Source organism: Psammomys obesus, unplaced genomic scaffold (assembly GCF_907164565.1).
Source record: "Psammomys obesus unplaced genomic scaffold, mPsaObe1.curated_primary_1811, whole genome shotgun sequence".
Classification (NCBI taxonomy): domain Eukaryota; kingdom Metazoa; phylum Chordata; class Mammalia; order Rodentia; family Muridae; genus Psammomys; species Psammomys obesus.
In genome coordinates, this window is record NW_026587032.1 from 3,130,140 (window position 1) to 3,152,045 (window position 21,906).

A 21,906-nucleotide genomic window follows, 5' to 3' on the forward strand; every position below is an offset into this window, starting at 1 on the left:
TAGCTGTTTTTCCAGAGGTCCTGAGTTCAATTCCCAGCAACAAGGTGCCTCATAACCATCTGAGGTCTGGTGCCCTCTTCTGGTCGGCAGGCACACACGCGGGTAGAATACTGTGTAAGTAGTAAATAAATAAATAAGTCTTAAAAAAAAAATTGGGTTGAGGGCCAAGAGAGCTGGCTCAGTGCTTAAGAGCACTGGCTGCTATTCTAGGGGACCTAGGCTCAATTCCCAGCACCCACATGGCAGCTCACAACCATCTTAGTTCTAAGGGATCTGACACACTTTTGTGGTCTCTGTGGGCACCAGGCACACTGTGGTGAACTGACATACATGGCAGCAAAACACTAATGCACACAAACGAATTGCTAATTGGATTTCTTGCTCCAAGATTCCTTTATTTTTATTACGTATATGTGCATATTGTTGGTTTGAGTTTGTACATGTAAATGCAGTGCCTCTGGAGGCCAGCAGAGGGCACTAGACCCCTGGAGCGGAAGTGATTGTTGTGATCTACCTGACAGGGGTGCTGGGAACTGAAATCAGGTCTTAGGGAAGAGCAGCAAGAGTCCTTAACCACTGAGCCATCTCAGGCCCTGCTTGCTTTTTTGTTTTGTTTTGCTTTGTTTTTGTTGTTTTTTTGAGACACCTTTCTTTTTTTGTGTAGCCTTGGCTATCCTGGACTCCCTTTGTAGACCAGGCTGTCCTTGAATCACAGCAATCCATCTCAAGTGGATCTCAGAGTTTGAGGCTAGAACTACACAGTGAGATCCTACCTGAAAAGAGAGGGAGGGAGGGAGAGGGGGAAGAAGGGAGAGAGAGGGAGAGAATGTAGCTATCTATAACATTTCACAACAGTCTGTGATCCAAATACAGCTAGTTCTACAAGACCACAAGTAGTCTGACAGAGGGCCACTACTTCCTAAAAATGCTGGGATGTCTTTATTCTATAGTGACCCAGTGATTTTAACATTCCATCTAGCTATCTTCAGAAGACTGTTTAAAATGTCTTTATAAGGCCTGGAGAGGTAGCTCAGTGATTTAGAGCACTGGATGCTGTCCTAGGGAACTTAAGTTCAATTCCCAGCACCCACATGGCAGCTCACAACCATCTACAGCTCCAGTCCCAGGGGATCTCTTCTCCTGACCTCTGTAGACACCATGGACATTTATGCAAGCAAAACATCCATACACATAAAAGAAGGGGAAAGTTGTCTCTATAAGAATTCAGAGAAACAAGCTACATAATCTTCGTTGGCTGCAGAAATAACCACAGGACTCTTGGAAACAATGGCTGCTTTAAGCGGAGAGCTGGCAGAAAAATGTTAACTCTTTACCAACTTAATACTTGGGGGATTAAACACCAATTCAGTGTAGCATTTTATATTTAGCAGTTGTGTTTCCCATGGGGTGGGAAATCACCAAGTTGGGAAAGTGCTTCATTGGCAAACAGCTTTGGTAAGACCAAAACACCTACCAAAGGGAAAGAGAAGAATGCCCCTCCACCCCAAGCATTCAGTCTCCATGTAAGGGCTGCCTGTCAGTGAGAAGGGAGGGTACTGCTGTGTCCTCAGAACACTGCGGCGCTCTGCAGCCCCCAGCCCGTGACTCAGAGAGAAACATGTGCGTGGCCAGGATCTTTGTCATGTATGTATTTTAAGTGGGAAGGAGCAGAGGCTGGTTTTGTCCTGGCAGCTTTACTGCTTCTGGGTTGGTGCGTCACAGTAGGGCACGTTTTCTATAAGAAGATCTTTCCTGGGAACCAGTTCTAAAAGGAACACAGAGAGAGGAACGATTAAGATGATCAGAACTCCAGTCACTATTTAACCTCAGATCAGACCTAGGAGCCAACACGTCCATTTCCCCTACGAGTTCTAACCAGACGCTGTCTACTTTAGAAACCATGAAGACAACTCTTCTAGAGACATTTTATTTCAGTTGATGTCTGAGGTGAAATCTTTGACTTTAAATGGCAGCATTCATGATACATAAAAACATATACCACTAAGTCCTTTATTTTATTAAACATGAATAATTAACTGAACAGAATTAAGCTAACAACACATTAATGGCCATCTGTCATTGCTAATTAAAAATGTCACTTATGAATGGTTTTTGAGACAGGATCTCATGTAGCTCAGGCTAGCCTTGAACCCCCTATGTAGCTGAGGCTAACCTTGAACTCCTGATCCTCCAGCCTCCATCTCCCAATGATGGGATTATAGGTGTATCACACCATGCCTGGCTACTTGGAAATTTTTATTGAAAGCAAGATGTCACTCTCATAATTTAGACAGTCCACTGGGCATGGTGGTGACACATACCTTTAATCCCAGCATTCGAGAGACAGAGGCAGGCGGATCTCTGTGAGTTCGAGGCCAGCCTGGTCTATACAAAGCGAGTCCAAGACTGCCAGAACTACCATACAGAGAAACCCTGTCTTAAAAAAACAAAAGTGAAAAAGAACAAAAAACAAACAAAAAATTTAGACAGTCCACATTTAGAGAACAATGGTTCCCATCCACTCCCATAACTTCCTCTCTTCTTTCCTCCTTTTCTTTTAGTTTTGGTGCTGGGACCAAACCCAGGGCTTCACACATTGCTAAGCTTCTAGCCTACTACTGAGCTACACCCCTGTCTGCTAGAACAATGGTTCCTAACTGGGGAAATCTTCAGACACTAAAATGTTACTGGGCAGGAACCAAGGATGCTAGCTGCAGTGTGAAAGACAGTCTGGTGCAGTGAGGAACTGTCATGACAGAATGACAGCAGTGCCCCCACTGGGACACACTGCTAAACAAACAAACAACTGTTGAATACTGGGCAAGACAACTTGATAGGGTCAAGATAAAATTCCTAAAACAGAAAATGCTGGGGCCTCACAGATTGCTCAGGGTTTAGTTAAAGTGCTTTCTGTGCTAATGTGAGGATCAGATCATTATGTGAGCCAGCATGACTAGCCATATCAGAGAACTGTGTGTTTAGCTGAGAAATCCTGCTTCGATGAACAAAAAGAAAGTGATGGAGGACAATTCCCAGCATTGGGTTCAGGGGTCCACATATGCATGCTTCCACATGTAAAAACATATTTGTGTGCATGCGCACACATGCACGAAAGATGGACAACAAAAGAGAAAACTGCCCAGATATGTTGGTGCATGTCTATAATCCCAGGAGTCAAAGGCAAAGGCAGCGAGATCTGCATTCAAGGCCAGCGTGTAGCACACAGCATGAGCATGGCTGGTCTGAGCTACAGTGAGACCCTGGCTCAAAGGCCCCGGGTTCAATACTCACTAAGCCATCCTCATGAGGCTCAGTATGGTGTCTCACGCATAATCTTAACAGTTGGGAGGCTCAGACAGGAGGATCACCGTGACTTTGAGGACAGTTTGAGCTACACGAGTTCTGGACCAGCCGAGTTAAACCTGTCTTGACAAAAACAGGGTTGGGGATGCAGCTCTGTTGGCAGAGTGCCCTTCGCTCAACCCCCAGGCCACCTGGTGTACTGATACACACTTATAACCCTGGCACCCAGGAGGTGAAGGAAGGAGACTCAGAAGTCAAGGTCATCCTCAGCTACATAGGGAGTTTAGGCCACCTTGGGATATATAAGATTCTGGTCAGACAAGAGAGCAAAGACTCCCTTAACAGCCATTCTCAGAACCTGCCTACACTCTTCAAACACGGTTATGAAAGATGAAGCAACTGTTCTATACTCAGGAGGCACTGGACACTCATTGGCACCCTGGACCACAGGGGAAAGCAGTTTCTTCCTGCTAGAAAGGGCCTTGTTAGCTGTGTGCTGGTGGCACACACCTTTAATCCCAGCACCAAGGAGACAGAGGCAGGTGGATCTCTGAGTTCAAGGCCAGCCTGGTCTCCATTGCAAATCCAGAACAACGGCCAGAGCTACATAATCTTTGGCTTCAAGGGGCTCATAATCTCTTGGAAAAGATAAGATAAAGAACAAATCACACTGTAATAATATATGGATTCACAAATGCCTGTTATAGTGAAATAAATTACTAAACCTATCAAAATCACTTTAGATTATGTTCAGCTTTGAATAACCAGAAGTTTGTCAAACAGTGGTTTAACAAGAAACTTAATTTTCAGTTTGAGGCCTGCCTGGTCTACAGAGTTCCAGGTCAGTCAGAGCTATTACACAGAGAAACCCTGTCTCAAAAAACCAAGAGAGAGATAATTTTCTGCCATTTTGAGACAACAGGTCTGAGCTTGTCAAATCCTTGGTGCTGCTAAGAACCCACGATCTTCCCTCCCGGTCTGGTCTGCAGCCCTCGGTGAACAGCAGCCTTCCCTTCTGCTAACACCACATTTGCATGGCAGGCAGGAAGAACAAAGGGCAGGAGGGGAGCCCCACCCAGCCCATTCCTTTTCAACAAAACAAAGGCTTCCGTGGAAATAACACTCAGTGGATAGGTGCTTATGAAGGATGCCGGAAAGTCTGGGAAATCACATTATATCCTTCTTTGATGTCCCTCTCTGGATATGCAACGTGGACATAAGCAATTCACAGAACACCCCCATTTACTTCCTGTCCCCAGAGCCTCACCCAGATTCACATAGGGGCCTCTGATTAATAGACTGGCCTGCTCTGCCCATTGGGTCCATCTGTGGCTCAGATGGTAGATAGCTACCCACTTTGGTTAGAAATAGACATAGACGATGAGATGAAAAATAAAAACAGGAGATTGCGAATGCATAGTAGTGACTGCACCACAAAAAATCCTAATCCCGGGGACAGGAAAAGGTAAAGACATCTTAATTTGGTAAGGAATAAATCTTGAGCCTGCCAATTTGGCATTACCAAATCTATTTCAAGAGATGCAAAGCCCCCCTCTGATGAATTCGACTACACAGATGCTGGCCAGCGCTAGCCTCTGAGCCACTTCCTGTCCTGGAAAGATGGAGACCTTGGGGAAGACAAGCCCTTCTGGGGGCCTCAGAAGCTGTCACAGTCCATTTCCTGTTACTCTGAGTTCAGGAGACCAGGGATGGCTCTAAGAGTTAGAGTAAATTAGACAAGCCTTAGCAATATAATGTGCTCAAAAACTATAAACTTCAAGTCTGTTTCCAGTTGTTTCCAAAACAAGAAGCCACAGGCAAGCATCTTGACCCGATTTTAAGCAATAAGGACGGTTATCTTTTAGTAATGGTCTCTACAATCTGCCGCATTGCTGGTCCTTACCTTGAGACCACTTCTTTTTCTTCTTCTTTTTTTAATCTTATTTATTTGTTTATTTATTTTTCACATTACTATGCACTTTATGTTGTGAATAGTCATCTTTTGTGTTTACCTTTTTAAGTTTAAAAAAAAATTATCCTATCATATATTACATCTAGACCGCTGTGTCCCCTCCTTCCTTTCCTCCCAGTCCTCCCACCAGACCACTTCATAAGGCAACAGCACTCAGGAGGCAGAGGCAGGTGGATCTCTACCAGTTTGAGGCCAGCCTGGTATACAAATCAAGTCCAGGGCAGCCAAGGCTACACAGAGAAACCCTGTCTCAAAAAAACAAAACAAAAAAAAAGATATTTTAAATTTATAAAAAAAAAATACTGCTAAATATATCAGGCACATAAATAACAATAAGCTGAAATGGGGAGCTTACACTTTGGTCGTGTTCTCCCCAAGAACCTGTGCCTGCCTGTGTTTAAGCTCAGAGCTCTGCTGACATGCAGAGAAGGCTGTGGGGGATATTTAATTATCAGTCTTTCACAAAGAGTACACGTTTTATAAGGACAGGAACCAGGTTTGTCCTGCCTGTTGTTCCACATAAACCCCAGTGCCTACTACAATGAGGATTCCATAAGTATGGGTTGAGTCACATTAATTTGTCTTAGGAAAAAAAAATCAGATGTCATTTGACAATGACAAATGTAAAAGGAAAGGCAGAAGTGTGGGGCTGAGCAGATGGCTGAGCTGATAAAATGCTGGCTGTGCAAGCACAGGACCAGAGCTTTGATCCCTGGTACCCATACAGAAACACACACCTATGGTCTCAGAGCTAGAGAGGTGGACACGAGTGAATCTCTGGGGCTGGCAAGCTAGCCAGATTAGCCAAAACCAGTGAGTTCCAGATCCAGTGAGAGACCTTGTCTGTTAAGTGCTAGGTGGAGAGCAATCCAAGACACCTGATGTCAACTTCCGGCCTCCATACACACATACATACACACACACACACACACACACACACACACACACACACACACACACACAAGGCAGAGGTTAAAAAAAAAAGATATCTGAGCCAGGGACAGTAGTGCATGCCTTTAATCCCAGTACTTGTAGGCAGAGGCAGGCAGCGGGTTTGAGGGCAGCTTGGCTTATACAGTGAATGCCAAGACAGCCTGAGCTACATAGTGTACAAGGTGAAGCCCTGTCTTGGGGGAAGAAAATCTTGCTGTATTTTCTTAATGTTATCACATATATTTAGCAATACAAACCAATTTTGTCTTACGTCTATGCTAGAGAGGATAAAAAAATATTGGGCTGAAAGTTGGGTAGTGGTAGGGCACACCTTTAGTCCTAGCACTTGGAAGGCAGAGACAGGTGGATCTTTGTGAGTTTGAGGTCAGCCTGGACTACAGAGTGACTTCTAGAACAGCCAGGGCTACACAGAGAAACCCTGTCTCAAAAAACAAACTATATAGTTTGGGCTGGGCTAAAGAAAGGCGGATCTGGGCTGGAGAGGTGGCTCAGAGGTTAAGAGGTCCAGAGGTCCTGAGTTCAATTCCCAGTGACCACATGGTGGCCCACAACCATCTATAATGAGATCTGGTGCCCTCTTATGGCATATAGGCGTACATGGAGGCAGAACATTGTATATATAATAAATAAATAAATTTAAAAAAACAAAAACAGAAAGGCAGATCTGATGCCCTTTTCTGACTTCAGAGGGCACCTTTTGAGGTAAAGCTGTGTTTTTGCACTGACAATAGAGTGATTGCCTAGTATACACATATATCAAGCATGGTGGTACATATTGGGAATCCCAACACTCAGAAGGTAGAAAGGCAGCAAGAACAGAAGTTCAAGGTCATCAGCTACATAATGAATTACAAGGTAGCCTGGAAGCTGGCGGGCATGGTGTCGAAAGCCTGTGATTCCAGCATTCGGGGAGGCAGAGGCAGGTGAATCGCTGTTAAGTTTGAGGTTAGCCCGGTCTACAAAGTGAGTCCAGGACAGCCAAGGCTACACAGAGAAACCCTGTCTTGATAAATTAAAAAAAAAAAAAAAAAAGAGAGAGAGAGAGAGAGACAAGGTAGCCTGGAGACCCTGTCTCTTAAAACAAAACAAACAAATTAGACAGGGGAATGGAGTGATAGCTGAAGGGTTAACAGCATTTGTTACTCATTCAGTTCCCAGTATCCAGATCAGGTAACTCTAGTTCCAGAAGGTCTAACCTCCTCAGGCTACTGCGTGCACACGATGTGTGTGTGTGTGTGTGTGTGTGTGTGTGTGTGTGTGTGTCTGAATATATGTGATATATAATGTGTATATGTATATATACATATATCTAAGATATAATTTAATATAATATATATTCAGGTACACACACATATAAATAAACAAGCATCTTTTAACTAAACAGTAAAATCTTAAAGGAAAAGTTCGGGTGTGGGCTCTATGGCCTCTGGCCCTCCTGCTTGGGTGTCAACGACTGGGATGTTACAGTCTCTTCTCTCTGACTGAGTTGAAAGTGAACTGTTGGTTCACTTTGCATTTAACAGCGTTCAGCTCATTCACATACTTTACTATCAAAGGACGGTAGATCAATTGTTCCAAGCAGAAGGCAGCTCAGAAACAGAGAAACAAAGGAAACCGGTGTGCAGGGTGTGGAACTCTCAGAGCATGGACAGGCATCGCTGTGTAACAGACTTTAGCACAACTGACACCATAATGGGAGTACCATTCGGGCCTGGAACCCAAAACACGGGCAGCAACATCTGCCAAAACAAGAACAAGGTCTCAACCCGTCAAAGTCCATAGTCTGGGAGAGACCCTAAATGAAGTATGTCAACCCAGGATGTGGTTTTTTGTGTTTAAAAGCCCACCCTGAGGAAGACCCTAGGAACTGCACTCGGGTCCTGAACCCCCAGTGAAGTTGCCAGCCAGCTAAGTCTTTTTATCGTCCTTGAACCTGTGTCCACATGGTCTTCTCTGGGGGATACCTCACAACAGCTCCTCACCCAGTGACCCTCTTAACGTATATGTTACTTGGAAGTCACAGCAGGCTTAGATGACACCATCGTAGAGCTGACAGACATGTCCCCTGTCAGAAAGCACTGGTTTCGGAAGTCTAAACTTCTGCAGCCTCCAAAGTGTATTCCTGTCTCCACGCCTCCAGGCTCTGGGAAAACATTTATCACCATGGCTACAGCTGAAGCAGCTGTCTGGCGGCCACATTAACCTTCAGTTTTCAACGACGGTAAGTGGTATGAAGGATCTCCAAAACCGGCTGCTACTGTTTCTACCTTACCACAAAGCTACAGCCTTCCATTATCTTATAAAGACTCCTTTTTACAAAGCTGTTCAAGTTCTGGCTTCAAGGCTACAGTCGTGAGGAAAGCCCAGTTTTCGTGAGTCTCTGGGATTGGACTGCTGATTACAGCTGCTGAGTCATAGGGATGACCCCTGCCTAGGCCAGACTGAGAAGAATGCCTGTAAGAGTTTGCTTCACGCAGCTTGCTCCAAAGCAAAGCGAGCAATCTTGAAACCCATCTTAGACAATGAAGGCGTGGTGAGGCATGAAGACCTGCTGCAAGTTGAAACTGATGGGTTTCCAGAGAGTGACCTCAAGAAATAGGAGATCCCATGCCCAGCCTGGTGGCACATGCCTTTAATTCCAACACTCAGGAGACAGAGTGTTCTTTTTTCCTTGAATTCTTTGAATTTGAGGCTAGCCTGGTCTAAACAGCAAGTTCCAAAACAGCTAGAACTATAGAGGGCAACAAAAAATGGAGTGTGAGATGCTGTCCTCCTGTAAGGGGAGAGGGGAAGGAAATGCTAATTCTACTACACCAGGAGGAATTCTTGAGGGTGAAATTAAAATCAAGCCTGCTTGCAATGGGTCTGCATTCTGCAACTGCACAGTGAAGGAGTCAGATGTTTAAATTCATGTTTGTTCAGAGTAGAAATCCTCTGCGCGGGTCGGTGATCTAGTCTGCTGTGGAAGCTCATGTGCTCTTAAAACATAAAGCCAGGGCTGGATAGATGGCTCAGTGGTTAAGAGCAGTGGCACTCTGCTCTTCCAGAGGACCTGGGTTCAATTCCCAGCACCCACATGGCAGGTCACAACTGTCTGTAATTCCAGTTCCAGAAGCTGGAACACACAAAACACACATGCAGGCAAGACACCAATGCACATAAAATAAAAATAAATAATTAAAAAAAAACAAACAAACAAACATAAAGCCAACATTGGCGGATAACCAGAAAGCTACCTTCTGGAACAAAGCACAGGAGAATCCCTCTACGACCTTGCTTGACACAAAGTCTTCGTCGACAGGACCCAAAAGTACCCACCATAAAGGAAAAATGGATCAGCTAGACTATATTAAAATAAGGAATTCCTCGAAGGGAAAAGCCACAGGTAGGAGGTTCTTAGGATATACATACACAAGAATTCCTTCAAGTCAATAAAAAAGGCAAAAACCCCCTAGACAAGTGGCCAGAGGCTTTACTGGTACTTTTAGAGAATATTCCAATCTCCACGAATCAACTGAAAGGTGCTCACACACTTCACTAGTTGGCAGGCAAATGCAAATTCAGCAGCCTGTGAGATGGCTCAGCAGTTACCAGGCCTGGATCCCCAAATTTAATCTCGGGAACCCACAGTATAAAAACTATCCTTTGGGGCTGGAGAGATGGCTCAGAGGTTTAAAGCACCAACTGCTCTTCCAAAGGCCCTGAGTTCAATTCCCAGCAACCACATGGTGGCTTACAACCATCTATAATAAGATCTGGGGCCCTCTTCTGGCACAAAGGTATACATGCAGGTAGAATACTATATACATAATAAATAAATCTTTATAAAAAAAAAAAGAATCTATGCAGAAAAGAAAACTATCTTCTCATATGTATGTATATATGTACCTATTATAGAATAAAAGATAAAAGAATAGACTTAGTCTAGGTAGATAATAAATGATGCCAGAATTTTTTAAAAATAAGGTTATATGAAAACAGTTGGCTGGAAAGTAGTGGTGTACTTTTTAATCCCAGTACACTTTAGGCAGAATAAGGCAGATGTCTGTGAGTTCAAGGCTAGCCTGGTCTACATAGTGAGGCCTTGTCTTGGAAAGAAAAAAAAAAAAAAGATGTATTTATAACAACAATTTTGCAATATAACCAGGAATTAAGATTTTGGGGAAGAAAGGTGCTAGAGGGATAACTCAGCAGTTAAAAGCAGAGGATCTGGATTCGATTCTCAGCATTCACATTATGGCTCACACCATTCTAACTCCAGGGCTCCAACACTTTCTTGTGACTTCTGCCAAAACCAGGCACACATGGGTGGGGTGCACAGACATGCATACACATAAAATACAACTTCAAAATCTAAAAATAAGCCGGGTGGTGGTGTCACATGCGTTTAATCCTAGCACTTGGGAGACAGGTGGGCCTCCATGAGTTCAAGGCCAACCTGATCTACAGAGCTACTTCCTGGTCAACTTACACAAAGAAACCCTGTCTCCAAAAACCAAACAACAACAACAACAATCTAAAACAAAAACAAAATACCTTAAAAGTAAAAATAGAAACGAGGTTGGGAGATGGCTCAGTTAATGCTTGCTGCATGAGCATGAGAATTTGAATTCAGTTCCTGCTGTTAATGTTAGAGTAAGGCCAGCATGGTAGGTGTGGTCACGTCTTTAATCCTGCAGAGGGGCTAGCCTGATTTACACAGGAAGCTCTGAGACAGCCAGGGCTACACAGTGAAACCCGGTCTCAAAGGGGAAAAAACCCCAAAGATTAATAATAATAAATAAAATAGAGACCACGGTACATTAATTGTTCACTATTTTGAAACATCACAGTCAGTTTTCTCATGCTTTACTTACTCAGTGTGTCATGGTCAGTGTGAATACCTTGAATGACAGATGTTCTGAGCAATAGTTCAACATCGGAGCCTATTTTCATCATCTGTTAAGAAAATCAAACAGAGTAACCCCTGAGTGCGTCATAGGACTGCACTGGCTTTAAAAACCACACTTTTACAGGTCCCTTTTGGAGAATGTGGCTTTTAGCTCTTGACACAGTATATGGAAATGCAGGACTTTCAGAGGTTCTTCACTTTTATCTAGACAACCCATATTTTGTTCAAAAACAGATGTAGAACTTTTCTGTTATATATTTTTAAATATGTTGGGGGCTGGACATGGTGGCACACACCTTTAATCCCAGCACTCGGAGGCAGAGGCAGGCAGTCCCTGTGAGTTCAAGGCCAGCCTTATCTACACTATGAGTTCTAGGACAGCCAGAGCTATATAGTGAGACCCTGTTTCAAAAAAATAATAAAAATAAACAAACCTAATATTTCATTCACTTGTATAAATGCTATTAAATATGGGAAACACTCTCTTATTTGTATTTTCTCCATTACCAAATCAATTCTTTATACCATAAGTATCCCCACAAATAATTGTCTTACCTTTTTTGTTTGTTTGTTTTTAAGACAGGGTTTCTCTGTGTAGCCCTCACTGTCCTGGAACTCACTCTGCAGACCAGGCTGACCTCAAACGCAGAACCATCTCTCCACCCCCAGAAAAAAAAAAAAAAAACAGTCTACTTTTGATAATAGAGCAGAAAATTCCCTCTGAAGTGTTGCGTCATGACAGTGCTCGTTGCTTATCTGTCGTCACTTGTCTCAAGTGAAGAAAGGATGGTATGGCTTCCGCCATGGTTCACCTACTCTGGACTTGACCAGGGCCAGGTCTGAGCTCTCTTCCCGGGGGACCTTGTTATCTTCGGGGGCCGGAGATAGTCCTGAGGAAGGGAGCCAGTGCAAACACGTCCAGGGTTGTCCACAGCTGTGATATGATAGCTTTCCTTCACACAAACCTCCATTCCCACACCCCCTCTTCACAAAAAACATTTACGCCAGCTTTATAATTGAAACCTATTACTGCACCTCTTTTATTTTCTCCGGAGAGGTCTCACTTTTGTGTTTTTTGAATTCTTCATTTATCTTTACTCTGGCTGCTAGAGAGAGAAAGAAATACACGAAATTAATACTTATGATTCTGCTTGTTTGTTTGTTTTTCAAAACAGGGTTTCTCTGTGTAGCCCTGGCTGTCCTGGACGGGCTCCTTAGACCAGGCTGGCCTTGAACTCACGGAGCTCCAACTGTCTCTATGTCCCTGAGTGCCGGGATCAAAGGCGTGCGCCACCATGCCCAGCTTAATACTTAAGATTCTTACATATTATTCAGTGTTACTCATGGATCTCTGCTTCTCACATAAAACATGTGAGATGTGTTACATGAGAATGTATTGCAATGATGGTGTTATACACCATAACAGCAGGACTTAGGAGGATGAGGCAGAAGATTTCAAGCTTAAGGCCAGCTTGGGTGGGCCATATAGTGAGGTTCTGTCTCAAAAAAAAAAAAAAGGATTAACCAAATCTCCTGGGCTCCTGGGGAGCTCTTGAGAGCTGGGTGAATCTATGAAAGAGACTTAGTGCTCTCATACTCTGGTCCCCTTTGCCTTTTGTCTTCAGCTTCTTTTCTTTTTCTTTTAAAATGCTTCACAAATTTGCATGTCATCCTTGCACAAGGGCCATGCTAATCTTTTCTGTACCATTCCAATTTTAGTATTTGTGCTGCCGAAGCAAGCACAACTTTTCTTTTTCTTTTTTCCTTTTTTTTTTTTTTTTTTTTTTTTGAGACAGGGTCTCTCAACATAGCCCTGGCTGTTCTGGAACTCATTGTGTAGACCACGCTGGCCTTGAACCTACAGAGATCCTCCAGCCTTTGTTTCAACTTCTTTTTAACTACATTTGTGTACCAACCGAACTACTGAATTCTAAGAAATCCAAAGCCAGGTAAGCAATGCCCTGCTTCGCTTTGTTTTGAGATGGCCCAGGCTGTCACTGAACCTGTGAACCTCCAGAGTGCTGGGGTTACATGCATGGGCTGCCACACCCAACTGCGATGCTTCGCGAAGATGGTGAGAGCCAGTGCAAACAGGCATGTAACCTTCACCTGAACACACACACACATGCATCAGGATGGAAGACTTGATCCCAAGCACCTTGGCTGACACAAAAGTGAAAATAAAAGCGAAGTTGCTAGGTGGAGTGCTGCCTGTCTTTGAACTAAGTACTGGAGGGGTGGGGGCAGAGGCAGGAGGTGCCCTGTGAGTTTGAGGCCAGCCTGGTCTACATGTTGAGTTCCAGGACAGCCACACAAAACCCTTACCGATCACATATACCACCCGCACGACTGCCGCTTAATCTGCTCTAGTCTAACTGACCTCGCTGTGTTGTGAGCATGTAGTAGAACAATCTGTATGAAGTTCTTTGTAAATCCTCAACAAATGTTGGCTAAAGCAACAAAATAGACCATGCTGATAGAAAAAGATCAGAGCTGTGGAAATCTCCTTCAGTGCTGATCTTCCTTGGTATGCAAGGTGGTTAAGAGTCTGGTCTTACACACTTGTAATCCCAGCACTCAGGGAGACAGAGGCGGGCAGATCTCTGTGAGTTCGAGGCCAGCCTGGTCTACAAAGAGAGTTCCAGGACAGCCAGGGCTACACAGAGAAACCATGTCTTGAAAAACAAAACAAAACAAAGAGTCTGATATTTTGGAAGCTGGAGAGATGGCTCAGTGGCAGCTCCAGGGGATTCAGTGTCTTTCCTGGCTTCCCAGGACACCCAGCACCCAAGCGGTGCACAAATATACATGTAAGCAAAACACCCATACATATTAAGTAATAAAAATAAAACTTAAAAAAAAACAGTCTGAGCTGGGCAGTGGTGGCACACACATTTAATCCCAGAGCTTGGGAGACAGAGTCAGGTGAATCTCTGAGGCCACCCTGGTCTACATGAGTTCCAGGACAGCCAGAGTTGCACAGAGAAAGCCTGTCTCAAAAAACAAAAGCAAACAAAACAAAAGGAAAAGGAGTGTGGCTTCTGGAATGAGACTGCTTCAGGTACTCCTCATTCTACTGTTCAGTAAGGACATGTGGGAAATCTTTTTAATATTTTGTCAGTTTTCCCAGCTACAAAAGTTGGAGTTGTAACTGCCTCACAGAACTGAGGACTGTTAGAAATGGGTGTAAAGTGTGTGAAACGGTGTGTTTGTTAAACTAGGGGCTGGAGAGGTTGCTCAGCAGTTAAGAACAGCCACCGCTCCTGCAGAGGACCTGAGTGTGGTTCTCTGCACCCACAGCAGGTGACTGACTACTGCCTCTTGACTCTAGCTCCCAGGGCGCCCTATGCATCAGGCTTCTGTGGGCACCCGCACAGCACATGCACAATTAAAATTAATAAAAATCAAAATTTAAAAGAAATGACAAAATCTGATTTCCTGGGAATGCTTTGCCCTCTTAGGGGAGGTTTGGAAAGGGATGGAGGGTGGAAATCAACAATCAAGCAGAGGCTGAGGGTTAAAGCTGTGACTTCCCAGGTGAGCCCGAAACCACTTCAAAATGGAGATGCTGAGTCAGGATTCACGTGGCTGGATTCTGCCACAGCTGCAGTGACTGCTACACTTGCTCAGGCATAAACAGCACGGTAGCACCTGGTTCTAAAGTAGAAGAGTTAGGTTATGATGCATAGAAATGGGATTAAGGGAGAACCTTGAATTTGACCTGCCCCTTCTTTTTTCACTGATCCTGTATGAAAACTTGATCTCTATAAATATTTACGTATTCTTCCGTGAGTATGATGTAAGCAGGTCTTTATAGAGCACCAGGGAGAGATGGTGCCATAGAGTGGTCAGCTAAAGGATGAATGTGCACCAGGGGCGTGGGGACACACATCTCAGATGGGAGGATTAGGAGTCCAAAGTCATCCTCCAGAAAAGCAAGTTCAAAGCCAGATTGGGATATTTAAGATCCTGGCTCAGGTTGGCTACCTAGCTCAGTGGTAGAGCGCTTGCCTTGCATGTGTGAGGCTCTCAGTTCAGTTCCTAGCACCGCAAAAATAAACAGAAAAATAAATATACATAGACAGGTAGATAGATATAACAATAAAGCAAAAGCATGATTTTTCTCTAAAGGAAGGAAAGATATATTTACCTTCTAATGCTCTCCTATCATTTTTAAAAACCTGTTGTCTGGTCCTGTGCAGTGTTTTAAAGAGCTGTAAAACCTATGAAGAAAAAGGAGAATTCAGACTGAGGAGATGGTCAGTGTTAAAGGGAATGCTCCCAGTTTTGGGGAGTTGAGTTCAAATCCCTGAAACCCACAAAAAAAAACCAAACATGGTAGCACACCTCTGTAGTCCTTGTTGTGGCAGAGAGATGGGAGAATCCCCGAACTCAAGGGCCAGCTAACCTAGCATAGACAAACGAGAGCCCCTGCCTCAAACAAGGTGGAAGGCAGGAACCAACACCTGAGGTTTTCCTCTGAACATATACACATACACAAACATGCATACACAGATAAACACGTATCACATTTTACATAACATCTAGAATTATTGTATTAGAAGTATTAAATACTATTTTCTATTTGTTACTGTTGCATGTGGGTTTTTTTGTTTTGTTTTGTTTTTGAGAAAGGGTTTTTCTGTGTAGCCCAGGCTGTCTTGCCTGAAACTCAGAGATCAGCCTGCCTCTGCCTCCCTAGTACTGGGATTAAAGGCATGTGCCATCATTGCCTAGCTTCTATTTGTTTCTGAAAACTACTATTCAGGATACCTGGTAAAAGCAAGGGCTTGCAAAATAACTTTCTGGTTATTATTTCTCTTTAAGTTAAAGAACAAGACAAGGTCTGGCTGCTAAACAGAGGAACCCTGTCTTGAAAAACCAACACCCACCTCACCATCCCCCACCCCCCCCACTGCCACACACACACCAAAAAAACACAAAACTAAAACCAAACCAACAGAAACACTGGGGAGCTGGCTCAGTGGTTAGGAGCTTGTACTGTTCTTCCAGCTCTGTTCTTTGGTTCCCTGCACCCACACCAAGTGGCTTGAGACCACTTGTAAGTCCTCTGGGCCTCTGTAGGCATCTGTACTTGCACACACATACACACACATGCACACAGAAACATATAAAAAAAAGTAGCAGTTGGAGATACAACTCAGAGATAGAGTGAGCAACATAATACAGGTAAGGCCCTAGGCTCCAACTACTACCAATATATTACAAAACTGTTTACAAAATGTCAGCCTCTGCTATGCGGTGAGTTCAAGGCCAACCTGGGCTACATGAGAGTGTGTTTCGACAATGCCCTCAAAACAAAACTGTTAGTCATCTGGACAAAACCCCAGTGTGCTAACATAGTGAACTCTGCCAGTTTGCACGGGTTTATTGCCTTCTTAACCTGTACCTTTCATCTGCTCTTGAGGCATACACACGTAATCAGGAACTTATTCTATCTTAAGAGCCCAAGAAGGTGTTAGGGACTGCTAACTGCACCCTTCTGAAACGCAAAGTGGCGTGAACGGGGTGGGGAGAGGGAGGTGAGCGCACAGAGGGCTGATGTTTTGGTGATCCATGAAACTGGAAAGGAATCGTGGTGGAAACTGGAGTGGAGGGAATGGAAAAGACCATAAGACACACATGCATGTGTCAAAGTCTCAAAAAAAAAAAAAAAAAGTTGCTGAAGCGATGGCTTACCACTTAAAGAACACTGGTTGGTTCCTTCTTCCAGAGGACCTGGGTTCAGTTCCCAGCACCCACATGGTAGCTCACACTGTCTGTTAACTATAGTTCCAGGGGATCTGACACCCTTACACAGACATGAATGCAGGCAAAACATCAATGCACATAAAAATTTTAAAAAGTTAAAAACAGAGCTGGAGAGATGGCTCAGAGGTTAAGAGCACTGGCTGCTCTTCCACAGGTCCTGAGTTCAAGTCCCAGCAACCACATGGTGGCCCCCAACCACCTATAATGAGATCTGGTGACCTCTTCTGGTGTGCAGGCAGAACACCATATACATAATAAATAAATAAATCTTAAAAGAAATAAAAATAAAAAACAAGACAATAAATGTAGAAGGCTAGAGAGATGGCTCAGCAGTTAAAAACAAAAAAGAGAAACAAAAATAAACGAAAAATAGAAAATCCAGGCTGACAAAAAATCCACATTAGATTTAGGTCTGGGGAGATTGGTTGGTGATTAAAATGCTTGTGCTGAAAGGTAAGAACTGGAATTTGGGTCCTCAGAACCCACAAAAATGCAGGGTTGATGTATTTCCAGCCCTAGAAGGCAGAGACAATAAGCTTAGAGCAACTGGCTAGCAAGACTAGCCATACTCATACTGAAGAGCTCTGGGCTTAACTGAGCCGCTTTGCCTCAATAAAAAAAAAAAAAAAAAAGGTAGATGAGCAAGAGAAGTATTCATATACATGTGCACACAAGTACACACATGAAAATGGAAAAAAATAAGATTTATTTATGAGCATTTCAGATTTAGTTTTGTTTTGTTCTTGGATGCTTGTCCCATACTTTGTTAAGACAATCACAGATCACAGGAAACTAACACACTTGGTATGGGGGGAATGGGGAACCATAACAACCAAAAAATTTTGGGGGTGGCTTTGGAAATGAGTGATGTGTACGGAATGGACTTTTCTCAAGTGCTTAACAATAAGAGCTGACTGCCTTGCAGAGATTGTTGCTAGGAATACAGACTTTTAAAGGCACCACAGTAGACTGGGCTTAGCATGTAGTGGGGCCTGGGTTCATTCTCAGCACTACAAAATAAAATACAAACTAAGTAAAGATACACACACATACACACCCACCACACTCACGACTAGGTGACCCGTAGTCCCAGCCTCTTGGGACATGGGGAGGAGGATAACTTGATCCCAAAGTTTAAGACCATAGCCTCAAACCAAACAGCACCACTAAGACCATTCTCTTAATAAAAAGAAAATGGGAGCTGGAGAGATGGCTCTATCACTGGCCATTTTTTTCAGAGGACTCAGTTCCCCCCATTCCCCATATGGCGGCTGACAACCCCTTGTAACTTCAGTTCCAGGGAATCTGACACCCTCTTCTGGCCTCTGTGGGTACCAGGAATGCGCATGGTCCACAGACATACATGCAGGAAAAACACCCATGCAAATAAAATAAAGGTATTGAAACCAATACTACATTGGAGTTAATAATCATATATTTTATTACTTATGTAGTTCTCAGCATGGAAGCCAGGGCCATGAAAATGCTAAGCAATGGCTCTAATAGTGAGCTAAACACAACCACAGCCATACTAAGAAACGTCTTTTCAAATGCAGAAACCCCAGCACTTGACATGAAGATTGCTGTGGGTTGGAAGCCAGCCTGGGCTCGCTGAGGACAGCCCCTCCTAATTCCGAATCAAACTTCAGGTCTCTTCCTATAGTTCCTTGTGATTTTTAAATTTTGAGACAAGATCTATATTGCCTGGGATTGCCATCAACAAATAGGCTCGGCAGTGCTGCCTCTCCCTCTATAGAGATTTCTGTTTTCCTCTAAGGTAAATCCTGGTTACAGGTTCACAAAACATGCTGGAGGGTTGTTGTTTGTTTTGTTGTTCCTGTTTTTCAAGACAGGGTTTTTCTGTATAGTCTTGGCTGTCCTGGACTCTCTTTGTAGTCCAGGCTGGCCTCGAACTTCTCAGAGATCCACCTGTCTGTCTCCCTGAGTGCTGAGATTACAAGCGTGTGCCATCGCGCCAGACTACAACATCCAGTGTTTTTAATTTGAAGAACTTCCTCCGGTTTTATTAATTGTTTATAATCTTCCTACTGCTGGACTTACTAGGGCAAAGGTCAGTTTATGATCATCGCTCTCCTCCACTCACCATCTTGAATGGTTATGTCATCCTCCTCACTGTCTCTCATGGCTGTTACCCCCCTCCACTCACCGCCACTCGGGGCCTCTCCTTCCTCACTCACTGTCCCCCTCCTCCACTGCCGCCCCTTGACACTGTCACTCATCCTTCACTCTCCCACATGGCTATCCCCCTCCTCCGTCCGCGGTCCCTCGGGGTCGTCGCCCTCCTCACTCGCTGCCCTCAAATCCGTCACCCTCTCCCACTCAGCGGCCCTCAAGGTTGTCCCCCTCCTCCACTCTCCGCCCTTGGGGTCGCCTCCCGCCCTTGCTAGGATCGTGAGCCTCAGCACCCTCCTACCCGGCTCTGTCACCTTGGCTGGCTGACCCATGGCTCCCCACGCCGCTGCCTCCGCCTCTCGAGCCCGCCCCCTCCCCCGGCAACCAATCAGGGCCAGGGCGTGGCCGGCAACGCTTTCGCGTAGCAACCATTCAGAACGTGGCACATCCTATCTTGCCCGCCTTCTCCGCCAGACGAAGGCCAGGCGCTTGCTGAGCAAATCCCAAAGTAGGACTGCGAGAGGCCGCGGAAGCAAATCACGGGAAGAACGGAAGTAGCCGAGACGCCATGTTTGTTAGGGGCAGAGCCTTCTCCGGCTTTCGTTCACGCCTGGTTGTTAACGGGTGGCCGCGGAACCTGCTCATTTTCACCTCCTGTGTAAGGGCGGGTCCGTATTTTAACGTTTCCCGGCGGTGACGGTCTCCTTGGAAACGTGCGCAAACAAACGCCAAGCCCTAAGAACCGCAGCCGGTACAGATCAGACCGCTGACTCCTTAAAGTTCTGTTTGTACATTCGCTTAATTATTCCCCCAGAGGGTCCGGTTGAGCTGCCTGCTCAAGCCCACACGTTTGATCCCAGAGATTGTTCACCTTCTGCATTGTCATTTCCCTACTTGCCTTGCCCTGATCTTTGGTTTTGCTGAGGTAGGAAATCACTGAAAGCTTCATAGTCATAACCATAAAACATTTATATTTATTTTAATTTACGGCTTGCAGGCATGGATGAAAATACCCACCTTGCTCCTATTTCACAATCGTTTGTCTTCAACGCTACTGTAACATTTCGGGTTACTTTTACGTAAAACTGACTGTTTATTAACCAAAGATTTGGGAGCTGGGTGTGGTGGTGCCTGCTTGTAAGCCCAGCATTTGGGAGGTAAACTCAGGAGCATCAGGAGTTCAAGGACAGCCACAGCTTAGCATATATGAGACTATCTCAATCAAAAAAACAAAGAGAAAAAAAAATTTTTTTTTTCAGGTTTTGAGGCAGGGTCTTATTATAGCCCTGGCTGTTATGGAGCTTGCTATATAGATCAGGCTGGCCTCAAACTCCGAGATCTGCCTGCCTCTGGAGTGCTAGAATTAAAGTCAGACCACCACACCTGTGCTCTTCCTCAGACGAGCCTTCTACTTTGTTTGAGACCTAGAATTTGCCTAGAACTCACTGGTTAGGCTACACTGGCTGACACAGCTGGCCTCAGAGATCTTGTCTCTGCCTCCCCGAGGCTGGGATTACACGTGTGTAAAAATATGCCTAGCAAGTCATCATGACAGCAGCAAGAACAGCCAGCTTTTAAAAATTGTTATTGAGGGCTGTAGAGCTGGCAAGGAGTTTAAGAACACTGGCTGTTCTTCCAGAGAACCTGGAATCTATTCCCAACACCCATATGGCAGCTAAAAACTAACTCCAGTCCCAGGGGCTGCAACACCCTCTTCTGGTCTCCAAGGACACCACTCGAATATGGTGTAGACAAACATTCAGGCACTCATACACATAAAAATAAAATCTCAAAAAAAATGTTATCGATGTTCTTAAAAAGAAGAGCATTTAATATAACCAATTAAATCAAGTGTAGTGGCTATTGGCTTTTTTCCAAGGAACAATAAGATGGTCTTGTGACATTCAACTGTAGTGCTTTCTGGAGTAACCTTTAAAAAAAAATTTTTTTTTTCACTTTAGGATTATAACCCAGTTTCCTTCTTCTTTTCTTTTCGAGACAGGGTTTCTCTGTAAAGCCGTGGCTGTCCTGGACTGATCTGTAGCTCAGGCTGGCCTTGAACTCTAGCAGAGATCCACCTGCCTCTGGCTCTCGAGTACTGATATTACAGTTGTGTACCACCACTGCTCCGTTGTGAGTGTTGTGAGTCTTCTCTTAAACAAGGTGCAGTTTCTTCAGCTGCTCCACAGATGAAGGAAAATGAGATGGCTCAGCACTCTTTACTTATCATCTGGTTATTCTGGGAACACGTCCTGGTTTTCATCCGGACATGCAAACTGAACTGAAGAAACCCCAGAACTCAATTTGAAAATTACATATATTCATAATGTAAGTTCCTGGAGCTATGTGCCTGGCAGGATAATGCCCTCCAAAACATGTGTGCACCCAGATGTCCAGAGCTTCACATTGTATTACCCTGCAGGAATAAGGGGTTTTGGCTGGTGGGTTAGACTAATATTCTCAGGTGGGAAGCTTTTTCTGTATTGTCTGGTGGGCCTAATGAGTCACATTAAAAGTCGAAAAAGGAAGCTGGCACAGTGGCACAGGCCTGTAGTCCCAGCACTCAAGAGAGGCAGAAGCAGGCAGAGTTCTGTGAGTTCGAGGACCACCTGGTCTACAAGTCCAGTCCAGGACAGCCAAGGCTACATAGAGAAACCTTGTCTCAAAAAACATACAAACAAACAAACAAACAAAAAAGTGGAAGAAGGAAACAGGGAAGTTTAAAGATATTCAGCTGCTGGTTTTGAAGATGAATAAAGATACTACAAATTAAAGGAAGCATGGGATCGCTGGAAGCTGGAAAACACAAGGGAATGGACTGCCCTCTAGAGCCTCCAGGAAGAATGCACTTCTGCTAACATGAGTTTCGCTCAGTGGAAAC

The 21,906-nt window shown here is 44.4% G+C and overlaps 1 protein-coding gene and 1 non-coding gene across 4 annotated transcripts; both read right to left on the reverse strand.

The window, feature by feature from the left end:
* Positions 1 to 362: 362 nt before the first annotated feature.
* On the reverse strand, positions 363 to 19,388 carry Lyrm7 (LYR motif containing 7). 3 transcript variants are annotated; one of them, XM_055602818.1, is made up of 5 exons: positions 19,340 to 19,388; positions 15,271 to 15,343; positions 12,156 to 12,223; positions 11,086 to 11,167; positions 363 to 1,765 (listed from the first exon to the last, which is right to left on the reverse strand). In XM_055602818.1, the coding sequence occupies exons 1-5, from the start codon at positions 19,355 to 19,357 to the stop codon at positions 1,695 to 1,697; spliced, it is 312 nt and encodes a 103-aa protein (XP_055458793.1). In that variant the 5' UTR covers positions 19,358 to 19,388; the 3' UTR covers positions 363 to 1,694. The 3 variants fall into 3 exon arrangements, with proteins under 3 accessions (XP_055458793.1, XP_055458794.1, XP_055458795.1); XM_055602819.1 differs by lacking the exon at positions 19,340 to 19,388 and adding an exon at positions 18,997 to 19,301 and having other exon boundaries at positions 12,156 to 12,226; XM_055602820.1 differs by lacking the exon at positions 363 to 1,765 and adding an exon at positions 11,937 to 12,010 and having other exon boundaries at positions 11,104 to 11,167; positions 12,156 to 12,226.
* LOC129673203 (U6 spliceosomal RNA) lies at positions 12,757 to 12,863 on the reverse strand. The gene has a single exon (XR_008719632.1). It is a non-coding gene; the product is annotated as a U6 spliceosomal RNA (small nuclear RNA).
* Positions 19,389 to 21,906: the final 2,518 nt, after the last annotated feature.

Bases quoted from the DNA above. Each gene is read 5' to 3' on its own strand.
- Lyrm7 (XM_055602818.1), bottom strand. The intron at 12,224-15,270 runs GTAAATATATCT...TCTCTCTAGCAG, and splicing joins TGATAGGAGAGCATTAGAAG to CCAGAGTAAAGATAAATGAA. The intron at 1,766-11,085 runs GTAAGTAAAGCA...TGTTCCTTTTAG, and splicing joins CACTGACCATGACACACTGA to AACTGGTTCCCAGGAAAGAT.